This window comes from Leishmania major, chromosome 12 (genome assembly GCF_000002725.2).
Source record: "Leishmania major strain Friedlin complete genome, chromosome 12".
NCBI lineage: Eukaryota > Euglenozoa > Kinetoplastea > Trypanosomatida > Trypanosomatidae > Leishmania > Leishmania major.
In genome coordinates, this window is record NC_007253.2 from 526,845 (window position 1) to 551,403 (window position 24,559).

Genomic DNA, 24,559 nt, shown 5'->3' on the forward strand with positions numbered 1-24,559 from the left:
GTGGGGGTCGCCATGGCTGTTGCGTGTTGGGTGGTGGCCGAGTACGTGCCGGGCCGGCTGCGCGCGGCTCTTGCGGTGGCCTGCGGTCTAGCCGATGGCGCAGCGGCGCCAGCCTGCTCGCCGACAGCCGCAGCGTCCATAGACATCGGCGAGCGGCTCGGCGACGGCGGCGAGCTGGGCACGAGGCGACAGGCGGCCGCGACTGGAGAAGGCTGGGCAGCGGAAGGACACGCTCCCCTTGCTGGCTATGCTCGCCGAGGGGAAGCCGAGGACGGAGGGTGGCGCTCCGTAGGTGTGGCGTGGGCGCACGACTGGCCTCGCCATCGCGGCGCGAAGCACTGCGTGTGCCGTGCAGGGTGGGCGAACAAGGGTGTGTGGGGAAGGGGACGGCGTCGCCTCTGCTGCGTGCTGTGCGCGTGAGGGCGGCCGCGTGTGTGGGGACAGGTGCAGCTATCCCTCCCGCCCCCGATGCCGGTGGAGCGCGCTGGAGCCCGTCTGTGTGCGTGTGTGCGCGGCTACTGTGGCCAGCCTCCCTTCTGCGCCGCCGCGTCGCAGGCCGCACCGCTGCGTTGAGACACGGCGCGTATCGGTGTGTGGAGTGAGGCCGGGAATGGCTTCTGCTTGGCTTGCTTGCGTGCGAGCGTGCTGGTGGCTTGTTGGCTGGCCGGACTCGGCACGGCGCACCCCATCCCTCCTCCCTCCTCCCTGCGGCCGCATCGTGTGCGGCGAGGGCGTGCTCTCACCTCGGTGGTGACGGCGTGTGTGCGAGCGTTCTCCCCTGCTGGCACACGTCGGCCGTGCATCCGGGTGCCGGCGCTCGTGGGTGGACTGGGCGATGGGGGAGAGGCACGCACAGCGAGGCCGAGGGAGAACGTGGTGCCTGTGCTGTCCGCAGGGGTGTGGGCGGTGCGCACGGGGAGGTGAGGCGAAGGGGGCCGCACCTACGCACTGCACCGAGTGCGAGCTGTGGGGACGGAGCGGAGACCTCACGGAGGTGCTGGGCCCTCAATGATCTGCCGCGTCCCCCACCCACATGCGACAGTGGTCAGCGTCCGCACCCCCGCTCGTTGCGATGCGCGTCATGTAGTCGCTCCTTTCTCCCCGCCGCATACGTGACGATGCTGGTGACAGGGGGGCACCCCAGTGCGCGGCATCCAGTGGCGCCGCACTCTCTGTGTGGGGAGGCGGAGCGGCCCCTCCCCCCTCTCCCCTCATCCCTGCGCATACGGGACCGCTTCTGGTGGCGGAAGGGCTAGGCCCCTACGGCGCCGGGGGGAGGCGAGGGCGGTGCGTCGCCACCGGTGTGGGCAGTGAGGTCGTGGATGGCGCGGCGCCGGAGCGACGTGCGGCAGTGGGCGCGCTTGTGCTGCCCGCATGCTGGGCGAGGGGTCAACGGGGCTCGGGCGTCTCCCGCCCGGCCCGTGCTGCCTGCTGGTGGGGTGCCTGGGCCACGCCGAGGCGGACGCGCCAGGTGGCTGCCGGCACGGTGTGCGCTGCTGTGGGGCGACCTGCGTGGCGGATGGGTGGGCAGAGGCTGTGCGAGGGGCCGCGCGCGGGGCCTGGTGCGGGGTGTGGCGCGGCGTCGGCCTGCTGTTGCAGGACGGAGGGATGGACGCGTCGAAGTGGAGCTGCTCGCGCTGTTGCAGACATCGCCACCCCGAGTGTTGCCTGGCACTCGCCCCTCTCCCCACCTGCCATATGCGGCTGCACACGCATGCGGGCGGCGAGCGACATCGGCACTCATGAGGGTTTGGTGTCCTGTGCTTCCACACCCCCACTGCGCGTGGACAGCGCGCCCATGCAGCGGTGGGGCCTCATGGGCAGAGGGGATGCCCCGCCACTGCCTGCTCTCTTGTCCCCGCTTCACCTCCCATCGGTGATGGGAGGCGAGCAAGCGAGTGCCCCTCGCCGGTCTCTCCCGCCCCACCGAGCAGCGACCGGCACACGTGAGCCACAACGGCGGCCTTGCCTGTGCTGCTGCGGGCCTTCGGCTCTTTCCCTGTGTGGTGCCGTTCCCCCTGTGCCTGGTGCCGCTGCTGCCTGCGCATGGCGAGCGGGCCGGTGCTGCCGCATCCCCCCCGCCTCGTGTGCGCACACACCCGTCCGTGGGCGGGGCCGGCGTCTTGCGCGTCGTTGCACTGCGTTTGCTTTTCCTCTGTTCTCGTCGACTCTCGCGTACGCTGGCGAGGGCTGACACCCGCACACGCCCAGGCTGGCGTGGCTGAAGGCATCGCCCCTGTAGCCACAACGGGCACCAGTCCGTGCGGGCAGGCGCAGCCGCAGTGGCGGCTGTGGTGCGGGGGTGGTGTTTCTGCCTCCCCCTCTCGGCGTCACTGGCGTCCCTACCATCCGTAGCGCGTGGTCGTGCTGCCCGTGCTGCTGTCTTGAACCGTGCTTGGTGCTTGCACCCACTGCGACGCACTTGGCCACTGCCCTGCCGCTCATCATTATTATCTGCATCGAGGAGCTCGTGCCGCGTCGCACAGCTCAGCGCGCACGCACGCACGCACACACGCACGCACGGGAGTGAGGGGGAGCCGCAGCGACTGACCAGACGGAGCGGACGGGTGGACGGGGGCGCACCCGCCCGCTGGTCATGCTCTCTGTTTCGCTGGCCGCCCACTCCACGCCGCTGGTCTGTGCGGAGCTCCGCGCTGCGTATGGCTCGCCCCTCCCTGCCCCTCCCTTCCCCTCGCCTCCTCCTCATAAGCACCGCTCCCTCCCTCCCCCTCCCTCTCCCTCCCTCTCTATCCTTCGTTGTCACCTCGGCCAACCTTCACGGACACGCAGACGTGCGTGCGCATCCACACTACCCCTCACCTCGCTGCTGCTGTGACAGCTCTACGGACCCTGCCCAGTCGCTGCGCCCCGCTGCTCGCCTCTCTCCCCCGCACGAGGCTACGTACGACGTGTCGGCCCCCTCGCTCTGCCTGGTAAGCTCAGCAGACACCGACGCCCGAGCAATCCCGCCCACGGACCTGCTGCCGCCCCGCTCTGCTCGTGACCCTGGCTGCGAATGGCGCAGTGCGTGCGTCGGCTGGTGCTGGCGGCGACGCTCGCCGCTGCGGTGGCGCTGCTGCTGTGCACGAGCAGTGCGCCGGTGGCGCGTGCTGATGGGACGGGCAACTTCACTGAGGAGCAGCGGACGCACACGCTGGCGGTGCTGCAGGCGTTTGGGCGTGCGATCCCTGAGCTTGAGAAGAAGTGGACGGGCAACGACTTCTGCTCGTGGGACCACGTAGCGTGCGTGTCAGTCAACGTCTTCGTAGGTCTCAATGTTTCGACGTATGCCGGCACGCTGCCGGAGATACCTGTGAACGTCGACTACAGGCACGTCATGATCCGGGACCTGGGGTTCTGGAATATGCCACTGCTGAGCGGGACGCTGCCGGACAGCTGGAGCCAACTGGGAGGACTGCTCTCCGTTACGTTGTCGGGCTGCGGCGTGAGCGGTACACTGCCCGCCTCATGGGGCTTGATGGTTCGTTTACGTGAATTGACTGTGAGAGATTGCAGGCACCTCACCGGCAGCCTGCCTTCTTTGTGGAGCTGGCTGCCTAATTTACAGAAGCTGGTGCTGAGGCAACTGCAGCTGAGCGGTACGCTGCCGGCTGAGTGGAGCCGGGTGACGTCACTGCTTGAGCTGGAGATCGTTGCTGCAGGCGACATCACCGGCACGCTGCCGCCCGAGTGGAGCTCGATAAAATCGCTGAGAACTCTTAATCTGGAGGGTACTCAGGTCTCCGGCACACTGCCCCCGGGATGGAGTGAGATGAAATCGCTGACCAATCTCGAGCTGGAGGGTACTCAGGTCTCCGGCACGCTGCCCCCAGGATGGAGCTCGATAAAATCGCTGAGAACTCTTAATCTGGAGGGTACTCAGGTCTCCGGCAGTCTGCCGCCCGAGTGGGTCTCGATGGCATCGCTGAGAACTCTTAATCTGGAGGGTACTCAGGTCTCCGGCACACTGCCCCCGGGATGGAGTGAGATGAAATCGCTGACCAGTCTCGAGCTGGAGGGTACTCAGGTCTCCGGCACGCTGCCCCCAAGATGGAGTGAGATGAAATCGCTGAGAACTCTTAATCTGGAGGGTACTCAGGTCTCCGGCACACTGCCCCCGGGATGGGGTGAGATGAAATCGCTGACCAATCTCTATCTGGAGGGTACTCAGCTCTCCGGCAGTCTGCCCACGGAATGGAGAGGGATGAAATCGCTGACCAATCTCTATCTGGAGGGTACTCAGGTCTCCGGCAGTCTGCCGCCCCAGTGGAGCTCACTGACATCGCTGAGAACCCTTGATCTGGAGGGTACTCAGGTCTCCGGCAGGCTGCCGCCCGAGTGGAGCAGGATGTTGAGTGCCGAGAACCTGCAGCTGGAGCACTGCGACCTGTCCGGCAGTCTGCCGCCCGAGTGGTCTGCGATGCCAAGGCTGCGTCTTGTCGGACTGAGGGGCAACCACTTCTGCGGGTGTGTGCCGGACTCGTGGGGCAAGAATGCTGGTCTCCTTGTAAGAATCGAGGACGAGCACAAGGGCAGGGACTGCAGGCTCGGTAACGACTGCCGCACGACTGAACCCACCACCACTGCTACCCCAACAAACACGCCTACTCCTGCGCCCGCTCCTTAGATGGAGTGCGAGGTGGATGGGTGTGAGGTGTGCGAGGGGGACTCCGCTGCGAGGTGCGCCAGGTGCCGTGAGGACTACTTCCTGACGGACGAGAGGACGTGCCTGGTGTACTGCGATGGCGGCGCTGCGGCCGCGTCGAGCGGAGTGGCGGCAGCAGCTGTTGTGTGCGTGGTGGTGCTGCTGTTCTCGCGGTGTCGCTCCTCTGCCCTGACTCTCTGTTGCCCGCGTGCGTGCTTGTGGGCTGATGGAGGCGGAACGTGTGCGGGTGTGGAGCGGGGCAGCAGCTGGAGAGAGGGGGAGGGCGATAGCCGAGGGGCAAGGGCCGCGGGGTTTGTGCGGCCATGTGCGGGTGTGCGGCACCCGGGGCGACGCGGGCATCGACTTCGGACCGACAGCCCGCACGCCTTCCCTCGCCTCCGCGTCCCCCCTCGAGCACGCGATGGCGGCGCTGGCGCGCCTTGCGCTGCTGTGCACTCGTGCGCCCGCCCCGCCGCTTCTTTTCCGTTTGTGTTGTGTTGGCTCTCCTCCTCCCTCTCGTTGATGTCCGTCTGCGCGTGTGGCTGCCGGGCTCGCCCTCCCTCGCTGCCTCGTTGCACGTGAGAGCGGCGCACCCACGGCTGCTGCGGCGCACACACAAGGCAGCGTGTATGGTGTCTTGGTGCGACTTCTTCTTTGCGGCCCCGCTCTCCGGCACCTTGTTGCTCGGGCACTTCGGTGGCGTGCGCTCTGTCCCCCGCTCCTGCCGCGTGTTGTGATGCGCTGCTGCGCTGAGGATGCGTGCCCACGGCCTGCGAGCACGGCTGCTGGAGGAGCAGCAGCCGCAATGGCATGCCGCAGGGTGTGGGTGTGGGGTGCAGTGCTGCTCAGGTGAGGCGGACCCCTCTTATCCGTGGTGCCTCCGCTCCCCCTCGGCGCGACGCCCTCGCTGCCCTCTCACCCCCGCCTGCCACAGGAGAGACGGACGGCCACACGCGGACGCAGACACCCCATCGTGCACGGTTTGTGCGTTCTCCCGCTGCCGCGCCGGCACGGGTGTACGGGGACGCGGGGGCGTGCGCATGCAGGCGCGTGTGTGCGTGCCGGCTCGTGTCTGTCGCGCTCTCTGTGACCAGCACTCGGCACCCGCGCCAATCGGATGTGTGCATGGCGGTGGAGGCTCGCCGTGAACAGCGGGTGCGGACGTCCGCGACTCGCCGTCTGCCGTGCGGTCTGCTGTGCTGCTGCACCTCGGGGTCCGCCTTCTCCCCCACGGCGGGCGAGCGAGCCTCTGCTGCCGCGTGGGCGACGCACGCGTGCACCGTCCCGGGCCTCGTCAACGGGCTGCGATAGCGGTGCTCTGTTTTGGCGGTGTGGGCCGGTGCTGCGGAGGCGGTCAGAGCTGGCGGGGGGCATCGGCGCGGTGCGCAGGCGCCTGGTGTGGCTGCGCCGGCACGCCTTGCCGCGCCCCTTGCGCCGCTGCCATCGGCGGCTTCGTCGCTGACGCTGCCGCTGGCACGCGCGCTCGGGCCGTCTTTGCAGCAGCGGTGGTGTGCCGGAGTCAGCGGCACGCCGTCGAACCCTGACTGGCGCCTCCGCCAGGTGCGACGGGGAAGCTGGAGGATGGGGAGGACGTGGGCGCCCTCGTGGGTGCCATGCGGGGATGCGCGTGCGGCGGCGCTCTACTGCGCTGCGTGGTGAGGCTCGGTGCACGCGGCGCGATGGCACGCACCCTCGCTATCGGGCCATGCCGCTGTGCGTACGCGGCGTGTGAGCAGGCCCGTGCTCTCCCGTGCACCTTGCCCCTCTCCCCCCACCCTCCTCTCTCGCATGCCGGTGAGGGAGGGGTGGCACGTGCGCGCGTGCCGCTGCGCTTGCGAGCGTGTCCGTGTGTGGGCCTTCAGCACGTGATCCCGTCACGCCTTCTCGGGCTGTCTCTGGCGGCGTTGAGGGCGGTGTGCCCCTCCCTCGGAGCAGCGTCGCACTCTCTTCCACGCGTCTGCGCGCGCTGCTTCTTGTGCTGCGCACTGCCGTGCGCTCTCTCCTCTTTCTCTTTCCGTTCGCTTGTCTTCTCTCTTCTCCCCCCTCCCCCGCACTGCGGTCTCCCCTCCTCTGCCGTGCGGTGCGCAGACGAGGGATATGCCGCTGTGCCTCCCCCCTTTCATGGAGCGCCGAGCCGATCCCCCTTCGGCCTCGCTCCTCCCTCCTCCCGTGTAGGCCCTGTCTGTTGCACATCTCGTTGGACCGTCTCTTCGCGTTGCCTCGGCGCCTCGTCCGCAGAGCCGCGTTCGCGTGTGCCGCCTCTCAGACTTCAGCCTTACTGTGATTGTCTTCTCACAGTGCGTCTCCGTGTGTGTGTGTGTGTGTGCCAGCACGCACCGCCTCTTCCATGTATGTCCTTGCTTGCTCTGGTGTGCCGCCCTCCCGCTGCCTCCCACAATCCGTAGATGTGCGCATGGCCGTGTGAAAGGGACATCGGTGCCCCTCCTCCCTGCCACTCTCTACTCCCTCATTCTCTTCGTTCAATGCCGTGGGGGGGGGTGCATGCATGCGTGGATGGATATACACGTGTAGGGAAGCGGGTATGCGTGCAGGTGTGCGCGTACACGCTTATGTGTGTCAGTGCACCACCTTACAAATATGTGCGTGTACGCCGACAGACAGGTTTTAGGGTACGCATGTACATGTAGACATGCGTATCGATGTATACAGCCGACTGCGTGCCGTGCGTAGGCGTGTGCGTGTATCCGTGTGTGCCAGCACGCGTGTGTCGCGTCACGCTCTCTTGCCCGCCTCTCCTGTGCTTGCCACTCGCTCTGGGCGCGCTGGCGGCTGGCGCCGGGTGGTGGCCGTGCGGAGGTGGGCAGCGGCCCTCCCCTATTTCTCTATTTCTCTGTTTCTCTGTTTCCCCTTCGAGTCAACAAACGAGAGCTGCTTGGCCCCGTGACCCCGACCCGTGCTGTGGGAGGGGGAAACGTGTTGTGGTAACGCCGATGACGGTGGGCGTTGTGGCGAGGACCGCGCGCGGATGCTGTCGCGACGGTGGTGCGCAGCGCGGGCCTCTGGACACGCGTGCGTGCCGTCTCTCCCCACCGATGCTCCTCTCCCTGCCTGCCCAGACATCTTCTCTCTCTGCCTGCCCTTCTCCTCCGCCGCGCCTGAGCCCTGCGCACTGCCTACCCGGCTGCGTGCATGTGTATGTCCCCGTCTGTGCCCAGCGCACCACTCATTCACAGGGAGGACAGCGCCGTCGCCAGCAGTGCGCCTGCTGCCACATGCGCCCATGGCGCGCACGAACATGCGCGCACACCGACGGCGAGGAGGAGACCCGACAGCACCCAACGGCCGAGCTGCGCCCTGCCTCGCTCCTCTCCTCCCGCTGCACATCTCGCACAGGTGCTCCGCTCTCTCCCTGCCCCTCTTTGCTGTCCTCGACAGCGTGCGCCACCTCCCCCCTCCGCCGACTCGGCGGGGCTCGTTAGGGTGGCAGCTGTGGTGCGGGGGTGGTGTTCCCCCCCCTCCTCCCCGTTCCCTGCTCTCGGGGTCACCGGCGTCCCTGCGGTCCGTAGCATGTGCCCGTGCTGCTGTCTTGAACCGTGCTTGATGCTTGCGCCCACTGCGACGCACTTGGCCACTGCTCTGCCGCTCATCGTTATTATCTGCATCGAGGGGCTCGTGCCGCGTCGCACAGCTCTGCGCGCGTGAACACACACACGCACACACACACACACACGCACACACACACACGCACACACGCACACACACACACGCACACACACACACACACACACACACACACACACGCACACGCACACACACACGCACACACACACACGCACACACACACACACACACACACACGCACACACACACACGCACACACACACACGCACACACGCACACGCAAGGCTGCCGAGAACAGGGCAGCGCCGCGCCCGTCGCCGCTTGTCTGCGCTCTTCGTGGGGGGTCGTGCGCGCACGTGCCTTTGTGCGTGCAGGGGTGGCTGACGCGTGTGCGTCGCGCTCCCTCCTCGTGCAGCCCGCTGCCTGGTGATGCTGCGCTGTGCCCCTAGCAAGCTGTTCCGCGCCACGCCGCTGCTGCTGTGTGGGCCGCGGAGGAGGACGACGCGAGCGCCCCGCGGACAACCTTCAGGAACGTGAGGCCTGGCCGGCTGCTGCGGCTGTGGCGCCAGATGCGGCACCGCGCATGGATGCTGTACGCGTGGGATGAGGAGTGGGTGTCGCCGATGCAGGAGGGCTACCTGCACCAGCAGCGTCTCGAGCAGGTGTGCTTCGCGCCGCTGTCCGCGTACGGCGTGGTGCCTGGCAGCTACTGCGATCCACTGCTGTACAACACGAAGAGCACGTCGCCGTTCCGGTGGCACGTGGCGAACGTGCAGGGCGACATTGTCGGACACTGGTACATGGACGCCGACGAGCTGTTCCGCATCGAGGACTGGCAGCCGAGGGAGCCGGACGACCCGCTGGAGATGTTCCCGCGACCGCCGCCGATGCTGCTGCGGTGGGACGAGTCGGTGGACGAGCACGGCAACCGCGCGTTCCGGTACAGGTACCACTACGATATGATGGGCCCCACGGGCAAGTGGGAGGCGTACCCGCGGTGCCCCTTCTCTCACCTTTACCATGGCGGGTCAGACCAGCACGGACGCGCTGAGGGGTACGGCTTCCAGCAGGGCCACCTCCTGCGCTGCGACGAGGCGGAGGAGGAGGTGCTGCGCCGCATCATGGAGGGGGAGGACAGGGAGTGGGAGATGGTGAAGCGGACGGAGGCGGTGCAGGAGCCGTGGTCGTACCCGGGCAAGATCCGCCCGAGGGACTTTGAGGGGGCGGTGGAGCGTGCGAAGGCGCGGTTCCGCGAGCGGGTCCGACACGGCAAGGAGACGGACCCGAGCGAGGACCCCGAGTACGACCTTGTTCAGGCCAGCGAGTACGTGGAGCCGCGCGATGGGCGGCGGGCGGAATGGCGGCATTTGTGGGCGTCGGGCCGCAAGCCCGGCGAGTCGCTGCCCTTCCACGTAGCGTTCAACGACGGACTGTGCTTCGAGGGGAACGAGGGCGGCCCGCCAGCGCACCCGGCGGCGCACTACGAGGCGGCGCCGAAGGAGGCGCCGTACGGGAGGTACGAGGACGCGGACGCCGGTGCAGCCCGCGCAGCTGAAGCGGCGCACAATGCTGCGTGTGAGCAGTCGCTGAGCGAGGCGATGGCGCGGCATCGCAGGCTGTTTGGCGACACGAGCGGCGCGCCGAGCGGGCCGAAGGCGCCTCTGCCGACGGGTTGCCGGCCGATGAGGTGCGCGCCGGGCCCGCCGCTGCCATCTGGCCGCAGCCGGAGCTCGGGCGCCAGAGCAGTGGGCAGCGGGCCCGTGTGTGGCGCAGGGGCGCGTGATGGGGAGAGCGAGGGGGAGGGGCGCGGTGGTGAGGCGCCTCTCGGTTACGGTGTGCGCGCGTGCTCATGGCGGCGGCGGGAGGGGTGGGTGTGACGACGGCGAGGCACGCTCGGCACGGGTGCTGCCTCGTCTCTCTGTCCTTTGGGAGTTTGGCCGCCGCCCGCCACGCGCCTGCTGCTGGCGCCCCGCCGGCACCGTCTGCGCGGCACCTCCGCTCCCCTCTGGTGCCTTGCAAGACCAGCATTCGCCGTGGCATTAGGCGGGCCGGTGCGGGTGCGACGGCGGCGATAGGGCTGCCCTGCGTCGCGCCGCTTGCGCATGTGTGCCAACGGACCGTCCTCCGCCTTCCCTCACTCGTCTCGGCTCGCCGCCTCCCGCGTCTCCTGGTTGGCATGCGCTGCTGAGCTCGTAGCGGCTCGGGCAATGGGAGGCGGAGGCGGCGGCCGCTGCGGAACGCGAGAGGCGGCGATGGGTGCACGCTGGGTGAAGGGGCGCGGCGCGGTGGACGATCGTGCGCCGTCACCCTCTCCCTGCCCTGCGATCTGCTCCCGCTGATGCGCGACTGCCGACGGTGCCGATCCCCTGCCTTCCGTCTCCTCTACGCGTCCTTGCGTGTCTCTCGGCAGGCCTCGGGGCATCGCGCACGCACCCACACATACACGTGCGTGCGTCTGTGCGCGTGCGCGTGTGCCTCTCTTGCTGGCCGTGCAGCGGGCGCATGCAGCCACACAGGCCCGCATGTCCCTCCCCGTCTCGCTCTCCCCGGCCTCCCGCACCGCCGCCCGCGCCCGGTGCGCTGCTTGCGTGCCTCGCCGCCCGTGACATCTGCCTCTGCCTGCTGGTGTGCTGCGCGCCCCCTCGCTTCCCTTCGCGGTGCGCCTCCTCCCTCTCCTCCTCCCCGCCCCGCGCCACACACGTGCACGTGTGTCTCTCTCAGCGCATGCCCGGAGACATGGGCAACGCCGCCCGCCCCGCCAGAGCCATGCACGCGCGTCGGCTCCCCTGACCGCCTGTGCTGACGAGCAGCTGCGGAGGGAGGGGGAGGCGAACGGATGCCGGTGAGGCTGTGCGTGCCGATGGAGGGTGTCCCGATGCCGCGCTGCCGCCCGTGCCGCCGTCGCGGTGGCGTTGCGGGTGTCCCTTGTCTGGTTTGCTACGCGGCTGCGTGCTGAGCGGAGGCGTGTGCGGCGGCGTGCACAGCGACGGCGCGGCTGCAGCTGCCTCGCACATCCTTCTCTCTCTCTCTCTCTGTGTGACGTGCATGACAATGGTATGCGGTGGCTGGTGGGGCTGCGCATGGGCGCTCGCCTCTCTCCCCCATGCGGGCTCGACTGCTCCGTGTTGTCAGCACGCTTGCCCACCGCCCCCACGCGTGTGTGCGCGCGCTCTGGTGCTGCTGCCGCTGGCGCTGCGGTGTCTGTGCAGGGGCCGCGCCACGCACACGCACGGGAGTGAGGGGGAGCCGCAGCGACCGACCAGACGGAGCGGACGGGCGGACGGGGGCGCACCCGCCCGCTGGTCATGCTCTCTGTTTCGCTGGCCGCCCACTCCACGCCGCTGGTCTGTGCGGAGCTCCGCGCTGCGTATGGCTCGCCCCTCCCTGCCCCTCCCCTCCTCCTCATGTGCACCGCTCCCTCCCTCTCCCTCCCTCTCTATCCTTCGTTGTCACCTCGGCCAACCTTCACGGACACGCAGACGTACGTGCGCATCCACACTACCCCTCGCCTCGCTGCTGCTGCTGTGACAGCTCTACGGACCCTGCCCAGTCGCTGCGCCCCGCTGCTCGCCTCTCTCCCCCGCACGAGGCTACGTACGACGTGTCGGCCCCCTCGCTCTGCCTGGTAAGCTCAGCAGACACCGACGCCCGAGCAATCCCGCCCACGGACCTGCTGCCGCCCCGCTCTGCTCGTGACCCTGGCTGCGAATGGCGCAGTGCGTGCGTCGGCTGGTGCTGGCGGCGACGCTCGCCGCTGCGGTGGCGCTGCTGCTGTGCACGAGCAGTGCGCCGGTGGCGCGTGCTGATGGGACGGGCAACTTCACTGAGGAGCAGCGGACGCACACGCTGGCGGTGCTGCAGGCGTTTGGGCGTGCGATCCCTGAGCTTGAGAAGAAGTGGACGGGCAACGACTTCTGCTCGTGGGACCACGTAGCGTGCGTGTCAGTCAACGTCTTCGTAGGTCTCAATGTTTCGACGTATGCCGGCACGCTGCCGGAGATACCTGTGAACGTCGACTACAGGCACGTCATGATCCGGGACCTGGGGTTCTGGAATATGCCACTGCTGAGCGGGACGCTGCCGGACAGCTGGAGCCAACTGGGAGGACTGCTCTCCGTTACGTTGTCGGGCTGCGGCGTGAGCGGTACACTGCCCGCCTCATGGGGCTTGATGGTTCGTTTACGTGAATTGACTGTGAGAGATTGCAGGCACCTCACCGGCAGCCTGCCTTCTTTGTGGAGCTGGCTGCCTAATTTACAGAAGCTGGTGCTGAGGCAACTGCAGCTGAGCGGTACGCTGCCGGCTGAGTGGAGCCGGGTGACGTCATTGCTTGAGCTGGAGATCGTTGCTGCAGGCGACATCACCGGCACGCTGCCGCCCGAGTGGAGCTCGATAAAATCGCTGAGAACTCTTAATCTGGAGGGTACTCAGGTCTCCGGCACACTGCCCCCGGGATGGAGTGAGATGAAATCGCTGACCAATCTCGAGCTGGAGGGTACTCAGGTCTCCGGCAGTCTGCCGCCCCAGTGGGTCTCGATGGCATCGCTGAGAACTCTTAATCTGGAGGGTACTCAGGTCTCCGGCACACTGCCCCCGGGATGGAGTGAGATGAAATCGCTGACCAATCTCGAGCTGGAGGGTACTCAGGTCTCCGGCACGCTGCCCCCAGGATGGAGCTCGATAAAATCGCTGAGAACTCTTAATCTGGAGGGTACTCAGGTCTCCGGCACACTGCCCCCGGGATGGAGTGAGATGAAATCGCTGACCAATCTCGAGCTGGAGGGTACTCAGGTCTCCGGCACGCTGCCTCCAGGATGGAGTGAGATGAAATCGCTGAGAACTCTTAATCTGGAGGGTACTCAGGTCTCCGGCGCGCTGCCCCCAGGATGGGGTGAGATGAAATCGCTGACCAATCTCTATCTGGAGGGTACTCAGCTCTCCGGCAGTCTGCCCACGGAATGGAGAGGGATGAAATCGCTGACCAATCTCTATCTGGAGGGTACTCAGGTCTCCGGCAGTCTGCCGCCCCAGTGGAGCTCACTGACATCGCTGAGAACCCTTGATCTGGAGGGTACTCAGGTCTCCGGCAGGCTGCCGCCCGAGTGGAGCAGGATGTTGAGTGCCGAGAACCTGCAGCTGGAGCACTGCGACCTGTCCGGCAGTCTGCCGCCCGAGTGGTCTGCGATGCCAAGGCTGCGTCTTGTCGGACTGAGGGGCAACCACTTCTGCGGGTGTGTGCCGGACTCGTGGGGCAAGAATGCTGGTCTCCTTGTAAGAATCGAGGACGAGCACAAGGGCAGGGACTGCAGGCTCGGTAACGACTGCCGCACGACTGAACCCACCACCACTGCTACCCCAACAAACACGCCTACTCCTGCGCCCGCTCCCTAGACGGAGTGCGATGTGGATGGGTGTGAGGTGTGCGAGGGGGACTCCGCTGCGAGGTGCGCCAGGTGCCGTGAGGACTACTTCCTGACGGACGAGAGGACGTGCCTGGTGTACTGCGATGGCGGCGCTGCGGCCGCGTCGAGCGGAGTGGCGGCAGCAGCTGTTGTGTGCGTGGTGGTGCTGCTGCTCTCGCGGTGTCGCTCCTCTGCCCTGACTCTCTGTTGCCCGCGTGCGTGCTTGTGGGCTGATGGAGGCGGAACGTGTGCGGGTGTGGAGCGGGGCAGCAGCTGGAGAGAGGGGGAGGGCGATAGCCGAGGGGCAAGGGCCGCGGGGTTTGTGCGGCCATGTGCGGGTGTGCGGCACCCGGGGCGACGCGGGCATCGACTTCGGACCGACAGCCCGCACGCCTTCCCTCGCCTCCGCGTCCCCCCTCGAGCACGCGATGGCGGCGCTGGCGCGCCTTGCGCTGCTGTGCACTCGTGCGCCCGCCCCGCCGCTTCTTTTCCGTTTGTGTTGTGTTGGCTCTCCTCCTCCCTCTCGTTGATGTCCGTCTGCGCGTGTGGCTGCCGGGCTCGCCCTCCCTCGCTGCCTCGTTGCACGTGAGAGCGGCGCACCCACGGCTGCTGCGGCGCACACACAAGGCAGCGTGTATGGTGTCTTGGTGCGACTTCTTCTTTGCGGCCCCGCTCTCCGGCACCTTGTTGCTCGGGCACTTCGGTGGCGTGCGCTCTGTCCCCCGCTCCTGCCGCGTGTTGTGATGCGCTGCTGCGCTGAGGATGCGTGCCCACGGCCTGCGAGCACGGCTGCTGGAGGAGCAGCAGCAGCAATGGCATGCCGCAGGGTGTGGGTGTGGGGTGCAGTGCTGCTCAGGTGAGGCGGACCCCTCTTATCCGTGGTGCCTCCGCTCCCCCTCGGCGCGACGCCCTCGCTGCCCTCTCACCCCCGCCTGCCACAGGAGAGACGGACGGCCACACGCGGACGCAGACACCCCATCGTGCACGGTTTGTGCGTTCTCCCGCTGCCGCGCCGGCACGGGTGTACGGGGACGCGGGGGCGTGCGCATGCAGGCGCGTGTGTGCGTGCCGGCTCGTGTCTGTCGCGCTCTCTGTGACCAGCACTCGGCACCCGCGCCAATCGGATGTGTGCATGGCGGTGGAGGCTCGCCGTGAACAGCGGGTGCGGACGTCCGCGACTCGCCGTCTGCCGTGCGGTCTGCTGTGCTGCTGCACCTCGGGGTCCGCCTTCTCCCCCACGGCGGGCGAGCGAGCCTCTGCTGCCGCGTGGGCGACGCACGCGTGCACCGTCCCGGGCCTCGTCAACGGGCTGCGATAGCGGTGCTCTGTTTTGGCGGTGTGGGCCGGTGCTGCGGAGGCGGTCAGAGCTGGCGGGGGGCATCGGCGCGGTGCGCAGGCGCCTGGTGTGGGCTGCGCCGGCACGCCTTGCCGCGCCCCTTGCGCCGCTGCCATCGGCGGCTTCGTCACTGACGCTTCCGCTGGCACGCGCGCTCGGGCAGTCTTTGCAGCAGCGGTGGTGTGCCGTAGTCAGCGGCACGCCGTCGAACCCTGACTGGCGCCTCCGCCAGGTGCGACGGGGAAGCTGGAGGATGGGGAGCACGTGGGCGCCCTCGTGGGTGCCATGCGGGGATGCGCGTGCGGCGGCGCTCTACTGCGCTGCGTGGTGAGGCTCGGTGCACGCGGCGCGATGGCACGCACCCTCGCTATCGGGCCATGCCGCTGTGCGTACGCGGCGTGTGAGCAGGCCCGTGCTCTCCCGTGCACCTTGCCCCTCTCCCCCCACCCTCCTCTCTCGCATGCCGGTGAGGGAGGGGTGGCACGTGCGCGCGTGCCGCTGCGCTTGCGAGCGTGTCCGTGTGTGGGCCTTCAGCACGTGATCCCGTCACGCCTTCTCGGGCTGTCTCTGGCGGCGTTGAGGGCGGTGTGCCCCTCCCTCGGAGCAGCGTCGCACTCTCTTCCACGCGTCTGCGCGCGCTGCTTCTTGTGCTGCGCACTGCCGTGCGCTCTCTCCTCTTTCTCTTTCCGTTCGCTTGTCTTCTCTCTTCTCCCCCCTCCCCCGCACTGCGGTCTCCCCTCCTCTGCCGTGCGGTGCGCAGACGAGGGATATGCCGCTGTGCCTCCCCCCTTTCATGGAGCGCCGAGCCGATCCCCCTTCGGCCTCGCTCCTCGCTCCTCCCGTGTAGGCCCTGTCTGTTGCACATCTCGTTGGACCGTCTCTTCGTGTTGCCTCGGCGCCTCGTCCGCAGAGCCGCGTTCGCGTGTGCCGCCTCTCAGACTTCAGCCTTACTGTGATTGTCTTCTCACAGTGCGCCTCCGTGTGTGTGTGTGTGCCAGCACGCACCGCCTCTTCCATGTATGTCCTTGCTTGCTCTGGTGTGCCACCCTCCCGCTGCCTCCCACAATCCGTAGATGTGCGCATGGCCGTGTGAAGGGGACATCGGTGCTCCTCCTCCCCTCTCCTTCCTCATTTTCTGCGTTCAATTTCGTGGGCGGTGCATCCATGTATACATATATATATATATATATGTAGATGTATGTATATGTATGTATATGTATGTGCGTGTATCCGTGTGTGCCAGCACGCGTGTGTCGCGTCACGCTCTCTTGCCCGCCTCTCCTGTGCTTGCCACTCGCTCTGGGCGCGCTGGCGGCTGGCGCCGGGTGGTGGCCGTGCGGAGGTGGGCGGCGGCCCTCCCCTATTTCTCTATTTCTCTGTTTCTCTGTTTCCCCTTCGAGTCAACAAACGAGAGCTGCTCGGCCCCGTGACCCCGACCCGTGCTGTGGGAGGGGGAAACGTGTTGTGGTAACGCCGATGACGGTGGGCGTTGTGGCGAGGACCGCGCGCGGATGCTGTCGCGACGGTGGTGCGCGGCGCGGGCCTCTGGACACGCGTGCGTGCCGTCTCTCCCCACCGATGCTCCTCTCCCTGCCTGCCCAGACATCTTCTCTCTCTGCCTGCCCTCCCCCTCCGCCGCGCCTGGGCCCTGCGCACTGCCTGCCCGGCTGCGTGCATGTGTATGTCCCCGTCTGTGCCCAGCGCACCACTCATTCACAGGGAGGACAGCGCCGCCGCCAGCAGTGCGCCTGCTGCCACATGCGCCCATGGCGCGCACGAACATGCGCGCACACCGACGGCGAGGGGAGACTCCACAGCACCCAATGGCCGAGCTGCGCCATGCCTCGCTCCTCTCCTCCCGCTGCACATCTCGCACAGGTGCTCCGCTCTCTCCCTGCCCCTCTTTGCTGTCTTCGACGGCGTGCGCCACCTCCCCCCTCCGCAGACTCGGCGGGGCTCGTTAGGGTGGCACATGTGGTGCGGGGGTGGTGTTCCCCCCCCCTCCTCCCCGTTCCCTGCTCTCGGGGTCACCGGCGTCCCTGCGGTCCGTAGCATGTGCCCGTGCTGCTGTCTTGAACCGTGCTTGATGCTTGCGCCCACTGCGACGCACTTGGCCACTGCTCTGCCGCTCATCGTTATTATCTGCATCGAGGGGCTCGTGCCGCGTCGCACAGCTCTGCGCGCGTGAACACACACACGCACACACACACACACACACGCACACACACACACACACACACACACACACACACACACGCACACGCACACACACACACACACACACACACACACACACACACACACACGCAAGGCTGCCGAGAACAGGGCAGCGCCGCGCCCGTCGCCACTTGTCTGCGCTCTTCGTGGGGGGTCGTGCGCGCACGTGCCTTTGTGCGTGCAGGGGTGGCTGACGCGTGTGCGTCGCGCTCCCTCCTCGTGCAGCCCGCTGCCTGGTGATGCTGCGCTGTGCCCCTAGCAAGCTGTTCCGCGCCACGCCGCTGCTGCGTGTGTGGGCCGCGGAGGAGGACGACGCGAGCGCCCCGCGGACGACCTTCAGGAACGTGAGGCCTGGCCGGCTGCTGCGGCTGTGGCGCCAGATGCGGCACCGCGCATGGATGCTGTACGCGTGGGATGAGGAGTGGGTGTCGCCGATGCAGGAGGGCTACCTGCACCAGCAGCGTCTCGAGCAGGTGTGCTTCGCGCCGCTGTCCGCGTACGGCGTGGTGCCTGGCAGCTACTGCGATCCACTGCTGTACAACACGAAGAGCACGTCGCCGTTCCGGTGGCACGTGGCGAACGTGCAGGGCGACATTGTTGGACACTGGTACATGGACGCCGACGAGCTGTTCCGCATCAAGGACTGGCAGCCGAGGGACCCGGACGACCCACTGGAGATGTTCCCGCGACCGCCGCAGATGCTGCTGCGGTGGGACGAGTCGGTGGACGAGCACGGCAACCGCGCGTTCCGGTACAGGTACCACTACGATATGATGGGCCCCACGGGCAAGTGGGAGGCGTACCCGCGGTACCCCTTCTCTCACCTTTACCATGGCGGGCCAGACCAGCACGGACGCGCTGAGGGGTACGGCTTCCAGCAGGGCCACCTCCTGCGCTGCGACGAGGCGGAGGAGGAGGTGCTGCGCCGCATCATGGAGGGGGAGGACAGGGAGTGGGAGATGGTGAAGCGGACGGAGGCGGTGCAGGAGCCGTGGTCGTACCCGGGCAAGATCCGCCCGAGGGACTTTGAGGGGGCGGTGGAGCGTGCGAAGGCGCGGTTCCGCGAGCGGGTCCGACACGGCAAGGAGACGGACCCGAGCGAGGACCCCGAGTACGACCTTGTTCAGGCCAGCGAGTACGTGGAGCCGCGCGATGGGCGGCGGGCGGAATGGCGGCATTTGTGGGCGTCGGGCCGCAAGCCCGGCGAGTCGCTGCCCTTCCACGTAACGTTCAACGACGGACTGTGCTTCGAGGGGAACGAGGGCGGCCCGCCAGCGCACCCGGCGGCGCACTACGAGGCGACGCCGAAGGGGGCGCCGTACGGGAGGTACGAGGACGCGGACGCCGCTGCAGCCCGCGCGGCTGAAGCGGCGCACAATGCTGCGTGTGAGCAGTCGCTGAGCGAGGCGATGGCGCGACATCGCAGGCTGTTTGGCGACACGAGCGGCGCGCCGAGCGGGCCGAAGGCGCCTCTGCCGACGGGTTGCCGGCCGATGAGGTGCGCGCCGGGCCCGCCGCTGCCATCTGGCCGCAGCCGGAGCTCGGCGCCAGAGCAGTGAGCAGCGGGCCCGTGTGTGGCGCAGGGGCGCGTGATGGGGAGAGCGAGGGGGAGGGGCGCGGTGGTGAGGCGCCTCTCGGTTACGGCGTGCGCGCGTGCTCATGGCGGCGGCGGGAGGGGTGGGTGTGACGACGGCGAGGCACGCTCGGCACGGGTGCCGCTTCGTCTCTCTCTCTCTCTCCTTTGGGAGTTTGACCGCCGCCCCCCACGCGCCTGCTGCTGGCGCCCCGCCGGCACCGTCTGCGCGGCACCTCCGCTCCCCTCTGCTGCCTTGCAAGACCAGCATTCGGTGTGGCATTGGGCGGGCGGGTGCGTGTGCGACGGCGGCGCTAGGGCTGCCCTGCGTCGCGCCGCTTGCGCATGTGTGCCAACGGACCGTCCTCCGCCTTCCCTCACTCGTCTCGGCTCGCCGCCTCCCGCGTCTCCTGGTTGGCATGCGCTGCTGAGCTCGTAGCGGCTCGGGCAATGGGAGGCGGAGGCGGCGGCCGCTGCGGAACGCGAGAGGCGGCGATGGGGGCACGCTGGGTGAAGGGGCGCGGCGCGGTGGACGGTCGTGCGCCGTCACCCTCTCCCTGCCCTGCGATCTGCTCCCGCTGATGCGCGACTGCCGACGGTGCCGATCCTTTGCCTTCCGTCTCCTCTACGCGTCCTTGCGTGTCTCTCGGCAGGCCTCGGGGCATCGCGCACGCACCCACACATACACGTGCGTGCGTCTGTGCGCGTGCGCGTGTGCCTCTCTTGCTGGCCGTGCAGCGGGCGCATGCAGCCACACAGGCCCGCATGTCCCTCCCCGTCTCGCTCTCCCCGGCCTCCCGCCCCGCCAGAGCCATGCACGCGCGTCGGCTCCCCTGACCGCCTGTGCTGACGAGCAGCTGCGGAGGGAGGGGGAGACGAACGGATGCCGGTGAGGCTGTGCGTGCCGATGGAGGGTGTCCCGATGCCGCGCTGCCGCCCGTGCCGCCGTCGCGGTGGCGTTGCGGGTGTCCCTTGTCTGGTTTGCTACGCGGCTGCGTGCTGAGCGGAGGCGTGTGCGGCGGCGTGCACAGCGACGGTGCGGCTGCAGCTGCCTCGCACATCCTTCTCTCTCTCTCTGTGTGACGTGCATGACAATGGTATGCGGTGGCTGGTGGGGCTGCGCATGGGCGCTCGCCTCTCTCTCCCATGCGGGCTCGACTGCTCCGTGTTGTCAGCGCGCTTGCCCACCGCCCCCACGCGTGTGTGCGCGCGCTCTGGTGCTGCTGCCGCTGGCACTGCGGTGTGTGTGCAGGGGCCGCGCCACGCACACGCACGGGAGTGAGGGGGAGCTGCAGCGACCGACCAGACGGAGCGGACGGGTGGACGGGGGCGCACCCGCCCGCTGGTCATGCTCTCTGTTTCGCTGGCCGCCCACTCCACGCCGCTGGTCTGTGCGGAGCTCCGCGCTGCGTATGGCTCGCCCCTCCCTGCCCCTCGCCTCCTCCTCATGTGCACCGCTCCCTCCCTCTCCCTCCCTCTCTATCCTTCGTTGTCACCTCGGCCAACCTTCACGGACACGCAGACGTACGTGCGCATCCACACTACCCCTCGCCTCGCTGCTGCTGCTGTGACAGCTCTACGGACCCTGCCCAGTCGCTGCGCCCCGCTGCTCGCCTCTCTCCCCCGCACGAGGCTACGTACGACGTGTCGGCCCCCTCGCTCTGCCTGGTAAGCTCAGCAGACACCGACGCCCGAGCAATCCCGCCCACGGACCTGCTGCCGCCCCGCTCTGCTCGTGACCCTGGCTGCGAATGGCGCAGTGCGTGCGTCGGCTGGTGCTGGCGGCGACGCTCGCCGCTGCGGTGGCGCTGCTGCTGTGCACGAGCAGTGCGCCGGTGGCGCGTGCTGCTGGGACGGGCGACTTCACTGCGGCGCAGCGGACGCACACGCTGGCGGTGCTGCAGGCGTTTGGGCGTGCGATCCCTGAGCTTGAGAAGAAGTGGACGGGCAACGACTTCTGCTCGTGGGAGTTCATCAAGTGCAATGTAACGGGTGTGTCCGTGTCGGGAATTGGTCCGACCTATGCGGGCACGCTGCCGGAGATGCCTGTGGGCGTCGACTACCGGCACGTCATGATCAAGCAGCTCGACTTTTCCGAAATGGGCCTGGGGCTGGTCGGGACGCTGCCGGACAGCTGGAGCAAGCTGGAGGGACTGACTTCCCTTACGTTGTTGGGCAACAACGTGAGCGGTACGCTGCCGGCCTCGTGGAAGTCAATGGGGTTCTTGACTGCATTGTGGATTGAAGATTGCGGCAGTATCTCCGGCAGTCTGCCGCCCGAGTGGAGCTCGATGCCTAGTCTAACCACGCTGCTACTCAGACACCTTCAGCTGAGCGGTACGCTACCGGGCGAGTGGGCTGCGATGCCCTCATTAAATACGCTGGAGATGACTGCTGCAGGCGGCATCACCGGCACACTGCCGCCCGAGTGGAGCTCGATGAAATCACTGACGAGTCTTTTCGTTAACGAATCGTTGATCAGCGGTACGCTGCCCCAGCAGTGGAGCTCGATGAATAGGCTGATCATTCTCGGTTTGATGCGCACTCAGGTCTCCGGGACACTTCCTGCGGCGTGGAGCTCGATGACATCCCTGACGACTCTGAATCTGCAGCGCACTAACCTTCACGGCACGCTGCCGCCCCAGTGGAGCTCAATGACATCGCTGAGCTTCCTTTATCTTCGTCGCACCCGGGTCTCTGGCACACTTCCGCCCCAGTGGAGCTCTATGACATCGCTGACCCTTCTTGTTATGCAGGCTACTCAGGTCTCCGGCACGCTGCCGCCCCAGTGGGGCTCCATGAAATCGCTGACCCTTCTTTCTCTGCGGCGTACTCAGGTTTCCGGCACGCTGCCGCCCCAGTGGGGCTCCATGAAATCGCTCACCCTTCTTGCTCTCCACTACACGAAGGTTTCGGGAACGCTGCCGCCCCAGTGGAGCTCAATGAAATCGCTGACTACTCTTGCTCTGCAGCACACTCAGGTTTCCGGCACGCTGCCGCCCGGATGGAGTGGGATGACGAGTGCCGAGGTCCTGCAGCTGGAAAACTGCAACCTGTCCGGCAGTCTGCCCTCCTCGTGGTCTGCGATACCGATGCTGGCTTCCGTCTCCCTTAGGGGCAACAAGTTCTGCGGGTGTGTGCCCGACTCGTGGGCCAAGAAGGCTGGTCTCGTTGTGGACATCGAGGACAAGCACAAGGGCAGCGACTGCTTGGCTGGTACAGATTGCCGGGCAAAAACTACTCCGCAAACCGCCACGACGGCCACAAACTACCATCACTAACACGACCATCACCAACCCTACGACGACTACTGAGGCACCATCTAAATCTGCCACCCCTACCACCCCAACAAACACGCCTACTCCTGCGCCCTAGACGGAGTGCGATGTGGATGGGTGTGAGGTGTGCGAGGGGGACTCCGCTGCGAGGTGCGCGAGGTGCCGTGAGGACTACTTCCTGACGGACGAGAGGACGTGCCTGGTGTACTGCGATGGCGGCGCTGCGGCCGCGTCGAGCGGAGTGGCAGCAGCAGCTGTTGTGTGCGTGGCTGTGCTGTTCAGCGTGGGGCTGGCGGCGTGAGCACGCTGCTGCTGTCGCGCGCAGGCAGCGGCCCCCGCTGCGTGGCACACGACTGTCTGCGTGCTTGCGTGCAGCGCCGCCCCCTGCGTTGGCGTGCGCGTGCGTGTCTCTGTGAGCATGGCTGCCAGTGGTGCCCTCGCTCCTGCCTCTCGGTGCCTCTGCCTCTCTCCGCGTGTTGATGCTGTGGGCTGTGTGTGGGGCTCTCATGCGGCGCTGCTGCTCTCGCGGTGTCGCTCCTCTGCCCTGACTCTCTGTTGCCCGCGTGCGTGCTTGTGGGCTGATGGAGGCGGAACGTGTGCGGGTGTGGAGCGGGGCAGCAGCTGGAGAGAGGGGGAGGGCGATAGCCGAGGGGCAAGGGCCGCGGGGTTTGTGCGGCCATGTGCGGGTGTGCGGCACCCGGGGCGACGCGGGCATCGACTTCGGACCGACAGCCCGCACGCCTTCCCTCGCCTCCGCGTCCCCCCTCGAGCACGCGATGGCGGCGCTGGCGCGCCTTGCGCTGCTGTGCACTCGTGCGCCCGCCCCGCCGCTTCTTTTCCGTTTGTGTTGTGTTGGCTCTCCTCCTCCCTCTCGTTGATGTCCGTCTGCGCGTGTGGCTGCCGGGCTCGCCCTCCCTCGCTGCCTCGTTGCACGTGAGAGCGGCGCACCCATGGCTGCTGCGGCGCACACACAAGGCAGCGTGTATGGTGTCTTGGTGCGACTTCTTCTTTGCGGCCCCGCTCTCCGGCACCTTGTTGCTCGGGCACTTCGGTGGCGTGCGCTCTGTCCCCCGCTCCTGCCGCGTGTTGTGATGCGCTGCTGCGCTGAGGATGCGTGCCCACGGCCTGCGAGCACGGCTGCTGGAGGAGCAGCAGCCGCAATGGCATGCCGCAGGGTGTGGGTGTGGGGTGCAGTGCTGCTCAGGTGAGGCGGACCCCTCTTATCCGTGGTGCCTCCGCTCCCCCTCGGCGCGACGCCCTCGCTGCCCTCTCACCCCCGCCTGCCACAGGAGAGACGGACGGCCACACGCGGACGCAGACACCCCATCGTGCACGGTTTGTGCGTTCTCCCGCTGCCGCGCCGGCACGGGTGTACGGGGACGCGGGGGCGTGCGCATGCAGGCGCGTGTGTGCGTGCCGGCTCGTGTCTGTCGCGCTCTCTGTGACCAGCACTCGGCACCCGCGCCAATCGGATGTGTGCATGGCGGTGGAGGCTCGCCGTGAACAGCGGGTGCGGACGTCCGCGACTCGCCGTCTGCCGTGCGGTCTGCTGTGCTGCTGCACCTCGGGGTCCGCCTTCTCCCCCACGGCGGGCGAGCGAGCCTCTGCTGCCGCGTGGGCGACGCACGCGTGCACCGTCCCGGGCCTCGTCAACGGGCTGCGATAGCGGTGCTCTGTTTTGGCGGTGTGGGCTGGTGCTGCGGAGGCGGTCAGAGCTGGCGGGGGGCATCGGCGCGGTGCGCAGGCGCCTGGTGTGGCTGCGCCGGCACGCCTTGCCGCGCCCCTTGCGCCGCTGCCATCGGCGGCTTCGTCGCTGACGCTGCCGCTGGCACGCGCGCTCGGGCCGTCTTTGCAGCAGCGGTGGTGTGCCGGAGTCAGCGGCACGCCGTCGAACCCTGACTGGCGCCTCCGCCAGGTGCGACGGGGAAGCTGGAGGATGGGGAGGACGTGCGCGCCCTCGTGGGTGCCATGCGGGGATGCGCGTGCGGCGGCGCTCTACTGCGCTGCGTGGTGAGGCTCGGTGCACGCGGCGCGATGGCATGCACCCTCGCTATCGGGCCATGCCGCTGTGCGTACGCGGCGTGTGAGCAGGCCCGTGCTCTCCCGTGCACCTTGCCCCTCTCCCCCACCCTCCTCTCTCGCATGCCGGTGAGGGAGGGGTGGCACGTGCGCGCGTGCCGCTGCGCTTGCGAGCGTGTCCGTGTGTGGGCCTTCAGCACGTGATCCCGTCACGCCTTCTCGGGCTGTCTCTGGCGGCGTTGAGGGCGGTGTGCCCCTCCCTCGGAGCAGCGTCGCGCTCTCTTCCACGCGTCTGCGCGCGCTGCCTCTTGTGCTGTGCACTGCCGTGCGCTCTCTCCTCTTTCTCTTTCCGTTCGCTTGTCTTCTCTCTTCTCCCCCCTCCCCCGCACTGCGGTCTCCCCTCCTCTGCCGTGCGGTGCGCAGGCGAGGGATATGCCGCTGTGCCTCCCCCCTTTCATGGAGCGCCGAGCCGATCCCCCTTCGGCCTCGCTCCTCGCTCCCCCCGTG

The 24,559-nt window shown here is 67.9% G+C and overlaps 5 protein-coding genes across 5 annotated transcripts; all 5 read left to right on the top strand.

Annotated features, from left to right (window-relative positions):
* Window positions 1-3,016: 3,016 nt before the first annotated feature.
* Window positions 3,017-4,627, top strand: LMJF_12_1020 (putative surface antigen protein; the record flags this gene model as incomplete). The annotated part of the gene is made up of 1 exon (XM_001681662.1): window positions 3,017-4,627. The coding sequence occupies one exon, from the start codon at window positions 3,017-3,019 to the stop codon at window positions 4,625-4,627; it is 1,611 nt and encodes a 536-aa protein (XP_001681714.1).
* A 4,169-nt stretch (window positions 4,628-8,796) lies between these two features.
* LMJF_12_1030 (conserved hypothetical protein) lies at window positions 8,797-10,104 on the top strand (the record flags this gene model as incomplete). Its single annotated transcript, XM_001681663.1, has 1 exon — window positions 8,797-10,104. One exon carries the CDS (start codon window positions 8,797-8,799, stop codon window positions 10,102-10,104), a length of 1,308 nt encoding a protein of 435 aa, XP_001681715.1.
* Window positions 10,105-11,935: 1,831 nt separating this feature from the next.
* Window positions 11,936-13,618, top strand: LMJF_12_1040 (putative surface antigen protein; the record flags this gene model as incomplete). The annotated part of the gene is made up of 1 exon (XM_001681664.2): window positions 11,936-13,618. The coding sequence occupies one exon, from the start codon at window positions 11,936-11,938 to the stop codon at window positions 13,616-13,618; it is 1,683 nt and encodes a 560-aa protein (XP_001681716.2).
* A 3,803-nt stretch (window positions 13,619-17,421) lies between these two features.
* On the top strand, window positions 17,422-18,741 carry LMJF_12_1050 (conserved hypothetical protein; the record flags this gene model as incomplete). Its single annotated transcript, XM_001681665.1, has 1 exon — window positions 17,422-18,741. One exon carries the CDS (start codon window positions 17,422-17,424, stop codon window positions 18,739-18,741), a length of 1,320 nt encoding a protein of 439 aa, XP_001681717.1.
* Window positions 18,742-20,506: 1,765 nt separating this feature from the next.
* LMJF_12_1090 (putative surface antigen protein) lies at window positions 20,507-22,036 on the top strand (the record flags this gene model as incomplete). Its single annotated transcript, XM_001681666.2, has 1 exon — window positions 20,507-22,036. The coding sequence occupies one exon, from the start codon at window positions 20,507-20,509 to the stop codon at window positions 22,034-22,036; it is 1,530 nt and encodes a 509-aa protein (XP_001681718.2).
* Between the last annotated feature and the right edge of the window lie 2,523 nt (window positions 22,037-24,559).